The sequence below is a fragment of the Cicer arietinum genome, chromosome 6 (assembly GCF_000331145.2).
Source record: "Cicer arietinum cultivar CDC Frontier isolate Library 1 chromosome 6, Cicar.CDCFrontier_v2.0, whole genome shotgun sequence".
In the NCBI taxonomy this organism is placed as follows: domain Eukaryota; kingdom Viridiplantae; phylum Streptophyta; class Magnoliopsida; order Fabales; family Fabaceae; genus Cicer; species Cicer arietinum.
The window spans coordinates 17,230,686-17,238,674 of NC_021165.2; the positions used below are offsets into that span (position 1 = coordinate 17,230,686).

The 7,989-nt window shown below is 33.3% G+C and overlaps 1 protein-coding gene across 1 annotated transcript; it reads left to right on the top strand.

The window, feature by feature from the left end:
* Positions 1 to 202: 202 nt before the first annotated feature.
* On the top strand, positions 203 to 2,067 carry LOC101506770 (U-box domain-containing protein 26). Its single transcript, XM_004505180.4, has one exon. It carries the CDS (start codon positions 551 to 553, stop codon positions 1,796 to 1,798), a length of 1,248 nt encoding a protein of 415 aa, XP_004505237.1. The 5' UTR covers positions 203 to 550; the 3' UTR covers positions 1,799 to 2,067.
* Positions 2,068 to 7,989: the final 5,922 nt, after the last annotated feature.

The window sequence follows — 7,989 nt, forward strand, 5'->3', positions numbered from 1 at the left end:
GTTTTTACTGATAAGAGATAAAAAATGGAAAGATGAAAGAGACGGAATAAAGAAAAAAAAGGAAAAGAGAGAGGTGGATATGCAAAGTGACACCAAACAAACAATAACAAATAAAGGCAAAAATGAAATGGAAGACGGGACGCATTTAGTTGATGTACACAGCAGTAAGATTTTAGGCAGGAAAATAAGATAGTGGGACCCATTAGCGGCATATTTCATTTGACCAATCCATTCTCTCTGATGAAATTCCCCAACCAGGGTTAGATTCCAAGTTAGATGCCACCACAGCACATCACACGTGTGGGGGGCAAGAGATTAGTCAGGGGCATGGCAGGGAGTGAGTGTTGGTCCCTCTCTCTGTGTCTGTTGGGTATGTTCCTCTGTTTCATCTCATATAAGAGAAAGCAAACGCGCAACATAGCTAAAGAGAATTTGCAGAGCCTTCGGATTTAGCATTATTCTTCTTATTTTATTTTTATTTTATCGTACGACCCACTCTCATATTATAAACACAATCTTCCATTCCTTCTTCCTCTATCTCAACCAAACAATGCGTGGCAGTTTAGAACCGTTGGATTTAGGGATTCAGATTCCCTACCACTTCAGGTGCCCAATCTCGCTTGAGCTAATGCGAGATCCTGTCACGGTTTCCACTGGTCAAACCTACGACCGAGGCAGCATAGAGTCATGGGTGAGCACCGGAAACACCACGTGCCCTGTCACACGTGCCAATCTCACCGATTTCACTTTTATTCCAAATCATACCCTTCGCCGTTTAATCCAAGATTGGTGCGTCGCCAACCGCGCGTTTGGCGTCGAACGTATTCCAACTCCCAAACAGCCCGCGGACTCTTCACTTGTTCGATCTTTGCTTAACCAATCTTGTTCCCATTCTGCCCCTACTCAACTACGCCTTAACTCGCTCCGTCGACTCAGATCACTCGCTCGTGACTCGGAATATAACCGCTCTCTCATTGCTTCTCACAACGTTTGTCACATCCTATTACCTATTGTTTTCGACCATATCGCTTCCGACGAGTTGAAACATGAGTCACTCGCTTTGCTTGTACTCTTCCCACTCAGTGAGTCAGAATGCACTTCACTCGCCTCCGATTCAGATAAGATTAACTACCTCACACGTCTTCTCTCGCACTCTTCGTTTGATGTCCGAGTCAACTCGGCCGCCCTCATTGAGTTCGTTGTTGCCGGGACACATTCGCCGGAGATCCGTGCGCAGGTGAGCAATGTCGACGGGATCTACGACGGTGTCGTGGAGATACTAAAGAACCCGATCTCGTACCCGCGCGCGCTTAAGGTTGGGATCAAGGCCTTGTTCGCTCTCTGCCTAGTGAAGCAGACGCGCCACCGTGCGGTGGCTGCCGGTGCGCCTGTTGTACTTGTTGATCGGCTTGCCGATTTCGAGAAGTGCGACGCGGAGAGAGCGCTGGCGACGGTGGAGTTGCTTTGTCGGGTTCCGGCTGGAATTACGGCGTTCGCCGGCCACGCGCTCACAGTGCCGATGCTTGTGAAGATAATACTTAAGATTTCGGATAGAGCGACGGAGTACGCCGCCGGAGCGCTTTTGGCGCTGTGTTCGGAATCGGAACGATGTCAACGTGAGGCGGTTGCGGCGGGGGTGCTGACTCAGCTTTTGCTTCTGGTACAAAGCGATTGCACAGAAAGAGCGAAGAGGAAAGCGCAACTGTTGCTGAAGCTTCTTCGGGATTCGTGGCCTCAAGACTCCATCGGAAATTCTGACGATTTTGCATGCAGCCAAGTTGTTGTGGTGCCGTTTTGACTCTTTTTTTTCATTATTGTAATTGTAATCTCTCAAATTTGTAATTCTTAGTGGAAAAAATATTTTAGATTTGAATACAAAATAGAAAAAAAAAATGGACATAGATTGTGAAGTTGGAGCTTAGAATCTTTTATTTAGACTGGTAAATAGAACTGAAATTCTGTATTTTATTAATTTTTCTTCTCTTTGTATCTAAGAATTCTTATTGTGAAGAACATGAACAAAATGCTTCATTAGAGTTTACTAGTATAATTTTGTCCCATAGAAAATGATGAGTTTTATTTTCTTTCTATTTTGTGGTTAATTTTAATCATGTCTGGATTGGATGATGGTGGGTGAATTTGCTCTGCATGTGGGAATATTGTGGTTATTGGTTGAGAAGAAAACATTCACTACCATTTGGTGAAGTACACGTTTCTAATAGCTCTATGGACGGAATTGTTTTTGACTTGTGAGGAGAGTCATTTTGAATAATCATTATGTTGGAGACTCTTAATCATGGCTGTTACTACTCACCAAAGAAGAAGGATACTCCTCTTCAATTTTTTCTTCTTTTTTTTGTACACTATATTCTACATCAATTCTAACATTGTTCTTTCCCACACTCATCTTACAACGACCCAATTCAATTTTATTTATTCTCATCAACGCTGATGAAAAATGAGAATGTAGATATTTTGGGGTTGAATTTAAGTCAAATCTTCGAATTACATAAAAATAAGATTTTTTTTTGTTGAAACGTCAAATAATGATGAGGAAGTGTGAGTTATCTATAGCATAACTAGAGTGAGTGTATTCCAATGGAAGACTATCTGTTATGGGCCACTATGTTAGCATGTAGGTGAATAGCAGTTATAGTCAATGAGTGTGAAGTTTGAGCAAAAACAAAACAGAGAAAACAGCAGGGTTGCACGGGTTTGAAACGTCTTTGAATGAAAAGGAAAAGAAGGGAACGTGTGAGGAAACAAGGTGAGGTCTATCGGGTCCCACTACAAGGACTTGGAAAAAGGTTTATGTGGTTAACGAATACGTACAGGGGACGATGGTCACATGTTGGTGGGAATGGGAATAAAACCATAGAATCACATGGCTACATGGCTGCTTGCTTATTTGTTATTTACTTAGCCCTTTAAGATTTTTTTTATTTTTATTTTTATTTTTTAATTTCTTTTTTGGTGATGGCTACTACTACTACTAGCGCTCAATGATCCCACCTAACTGGGTGAGTTCAAATCATTGTAACTAAACTTTATAAAAGGTGATTAGTGTGAGAATTTGAATTGAAATATAAGTTGAAATAATTTTTGAATATATTCTCTATTTTTAAATATAAAATGTTTGTTTTTTCTCCTATAGCATTTCTAATGGAGATATCAATAGAGGGTTCCATAGCAATGTGAACCCTAATCTTATTATTATTGATGAGATACTTTATGTAAGCTACTGTAACACTAAATACACAAACGGAAAAATATAAAAGTGTGGTTGTTTAAGAGTTGCATGATTTTCAACCATTAGAGCAAAATGTATGAGTTTTATAAGTACCCATGACATTATGGGGACCACTCATTAGTACATATTTGGTTTTAATTTTAGAGGGATCAAAATCAATATTAAAGTTGTAAAATTAATTTTTACCCATTTGGATATTGTCAAATAGAATTGATTATGCCTCTAAAATTGATTCTAATTTAAAGATAAAATTTGTAGTTTTTGACCATAAATATAATTTTTTTTATTGAAATTTGTTCTTGGACTTACTTTTACCTAAACACATTCAAACATAAATCACTTTACATTTAACTCATTTTTAATTAAAATAAATTTTAGACATCATAGAATCAAACACAGGCTTAATAGTGTGTGAAAATTCAACGTAAATTTTTTTAAAATAATAAATACTAATATGTGTATTTAGGTACATATTAAAGAATTAAAAATAGATAATTCGTTTGAGAAATTGTACATTCAACTTCTAAATAAGTTTTAAAATGTTTTTTTAAAGAACATTTTTACTTTTGGTTTAGCACAAGTTGTTGGTTGTAGATCTAGGGTGGGCAATGTCCATAACCAAATTATATATCTATACTTTTTGTAAGGATTTTCTATTTTCTTAATGAAAATTTCTTTATCGTAAAAAAAAGATATGGTTTTCGGATACATATTATCAAGATCTAAAATTGGAGACGCTCTTAATATAAGATTATTTTTAAAATTTCACATGCCTCAATGATTTCTTTATAAAAAATACTTTATTTAATTTTTCATTAAAAAAATTCAAATTTTTTTTCTCTCTCTCTCTCTTTCCTATAACACATATACTTGTAAAGACACTACACTAAAAATAGGTTTTAACAATATTCTTTTATGTATTTAACAACGCTTTTAAGTGCTATAGTATGTGGTGCTATTAAAAGATATAATATCGCTTTTTATATTTTAAAAAATATTGTTGTAGTTAGAAATATATAGTGTTTTTATAGCATTTTTTTTTGGGAGAAAAACGTTGTTGTAGATCTGACGTTTTACAACGCTTTTTCTAAAAAGCAGTAGAGTACATTTAACAACACTTTTTTCTAAAAAGTGTTGTCGTAGATCTTTTAACACTTTTTTTAACAAGTGTTGTCATAGGTCTTTAATAACGTTTTTTTTTTCTTCATAAAACGTTGAGTGTTATTAGATTAAAGATTGCATTGTTCTATTGTTTTCAAAAAGCCATGTTATTACTTTCATTCAAACTTTATATTCTACTGTACATTTAGTTTTTTCAAAATCATCAACATCATGCATATATTGACACAATGACAATTTTTTAATTCAAACTATATATTCTACTATACATTTAGTTTTTCTAAGATCATATACATCAAACACATATTGACACAATAACAATTTTTTCATTCAAACCCTAAATTCTACTATACATTTAGTTTTTCCAAGATCATCAACATCAAGTACATATTGACACAATAACAATTTTTTCATTCAAACTTTAAATTCTACTATACATTTAGTTTTTTCAAGATCATCAACATCAAGCACATATTGACACTAGCAATTTCCAGCAACATCAATTTTTCCAAGATCATCATCAACACAATAAAGACCCTATTGTAACAAAAATAAAATAAAATAATTAGAATAATTATCAGTTCACACAAAAATATAAAATAATAGTTTACAATGTGAAACTCACCTAACAACAAATTATATATCTCTTAGTTCGAGCATATACTGACACTAGTCTTCCTTGATTTCAGTTAGATCACATTCAAAGTAAGTTGACTTGGAGTTGTCAAAGTAACATGTGCGATATAATATTTGAACATAAATAAGTTAGAATCAAATATATAGGTAGTTTATATATCAAAATCTAATGAAAATAACGTACCATTCTGAAATTATACTTTGATTCATAACAATAATCTCGTTCATGAATTGCAAAATATAGTACCCGAAATCTATGTTGTTATCTTGGCGAGAGCACTGTAATATAAAACATATAGTTATGCATTGATTGTAATTATATAGTTATGCATTGATTGTAAATGAAAATTTAAAGGCATATAATTAAATTCTATAACAAAAATTTAAAAAGTATATAAGTAAAACATTTTTATGTTTTTCAAACCTTTGTTGGAACCCATGTGATGTTGCTTGACTTATGCTTCGACACTCTAGCCCCCCTTTGAGCACGGAAAATTTATAAAGCACTATAAAATAAATATGATTATTTTGCAATGACTAAATACGTTATTTATATGTATAAGAAATAAATGAATATTCCTTACGTATCTAAGATATTTTTTATTTTTGAGTGGTTGTTATAATGACTGTGTAATGGATCCAAATAATATATAATTTCTAAGGTGACATTGATGACAAACAACACCCAATGAATTATAGATAAAGAATATCTAATTACCCTGAATTATATGACATAAAAAACTTATCATTTTCTTTATTTTCCACAAGTAGATCAACAACATATTATTTTATTCTAACTAGATCATGTTGAAACATGGATAGCTTATGGAGAGATAAAAACGAAAATTTATCTATCAATTGACGCAGACACACCAAATTTTCATACAAATACCTTCAATTAAAATATAAAATTAAATTAATAAATGTGGCAGTGATGCAAGTAAAAGAAATTTTTATATCAAATAAAGTATTTTACATTACCTAATATATATGCTGATGACAGTAGCAACCAACTGATCATAATTCAGAAGTTCATATATGTGCTCTTGATTAAGTAATTCTTCATAATAAAATCCGAAAATACCTTTCTCCATTTTTATGATACATGTATATGTGCTCTCCATATACGTTTTTGATGTTATGTCAAGACACACACCAAATCAAGAAAGACTTGGATGACTAATTTTAGGAGAAGCAACTGATTTTCCCGGGACCAGTTTTTGCCGTACGACATATTTATTTTTAGGCTCAACTTTCTTAACCTTAGCTTTTGCTTGAATCTGAAAAAATATAGTTCAATTTGTTAGAATTTGTAGGAATCTAAAACAATGTGAACTAAATAAATTAGTGATTAAATAAATATTTTACCACGAACCTGCATTTGCGGTGCAGTGGATTTACTTTTTGACTCAACTTTCTTAACCTTTTATGTAGCTTTTACTTCAATATATAAAAATGAGGTTGATAATTTGTTAGTTATTATAGTAAGCTAATCTTCGTATACAGTTGATGTAAATGTCAAACCTTTTTTTGGTGAAATGACTGACTCATTGCGATGCTGAATCTTCTTATCATTCCCTTTAGAATTTGTAGGAATCTAAATAAATGTAAAACTAAATATTATTCCGAAAAAATCAGCATTCCTCTAAACTGTTTGCAGTTAAAAATCAGGAAGCAACTACATAATCATTATCTAAGTTTTCATATTAAATATATGTACAAAATATATGATTGGTAGTAATAATGTTTTCAACATACCGTATCTATGTCAACAAGATTTTTGGACCATGCCACATAACTACCCATTGCTTCTCCCAACAACTTCATATCTCCATCATTGTCAGGTACATGCAATGGCGCAAGTGTTTCTAAAATAATCACAGGTAAAATTTTAACGTAGCTGACAAGGATCAAATTATGGTATAATATTTCTTCAAAAGTATTGTACAATGTTCCTTTCCCAACTATGCGATAAGTAGGGGAAGATAAATAGAGCACACACGATTAGACACCATTGATCAATGATTAATACATAAATCAATTCATGTATTTGGTATGTGAAACAATTAGATTGAATGAATTTCTTAATTCATTAAGTAATTAATTACCTCTATAAGACTTTTACAAGTAATGTTGCAACTAGCATTTTCACTATGTAATTCTATATCACGTTGACACTCTGGAAGATGATTTTCCTTATTCTTATTTTTCACCAAACATGCAACTTGCTCTGTTAAATTTTTCAGCGCATCTAGTACTTGCTCATTAGATGGAATTTTAAGCGCATCTAGTACTTGCTCATTAGTTTAATATAATTAATTGGTTTTCAAACTTAGAACATGCATACATTTGAAATTGATGGCAGAGCCTTGGAATCAGATTTGGGACTCCTTAATCCATCATACAATTTGAATTACTACTCCAATAATATCACTATTCCTAATTTTCCTAAACATGGCATGTTCGACTTATATGATTCACATTATTTCACACCATCATATCCAACAACAAAGAAACGGGTGATTAGAAAACTACAATATCTTGAGACAACAAATTAAGAGAAAATAAATCCTACAAAACCCAAAAGAAATATAGTATCTGAGGGATTTATTTAGAGAGACGATTATTATGCCGATATTTCCAAAATCAAGAACCCTAAAAATATTTTGATATTAGGGTCGAAGTTGTGTTGAAGGGTTCGTATAGAGACACTTGCGATGGAAGTCGAGTCGAAGTCGTGTTGAAGTATTGTAAGGAAGGATTGCGTCGGGGGAGAAGGATTTGCAATGAGAGGAATGTGCTCATGGAGAGGAGGGTTTCGTAGAAAGAGAAAAGTTTCGCAAAGAGAGAGTCGTGTTGAAGGGTTCGCACAAAGACACTTGCGATCGAAGTCGTGTTTAATTAAAAAGGAACCCTACAACAACGCTTTTACAAAAAACGCTTTAAAAGACTATATGTTATAGCTACATGACCCTTTAAAAGCG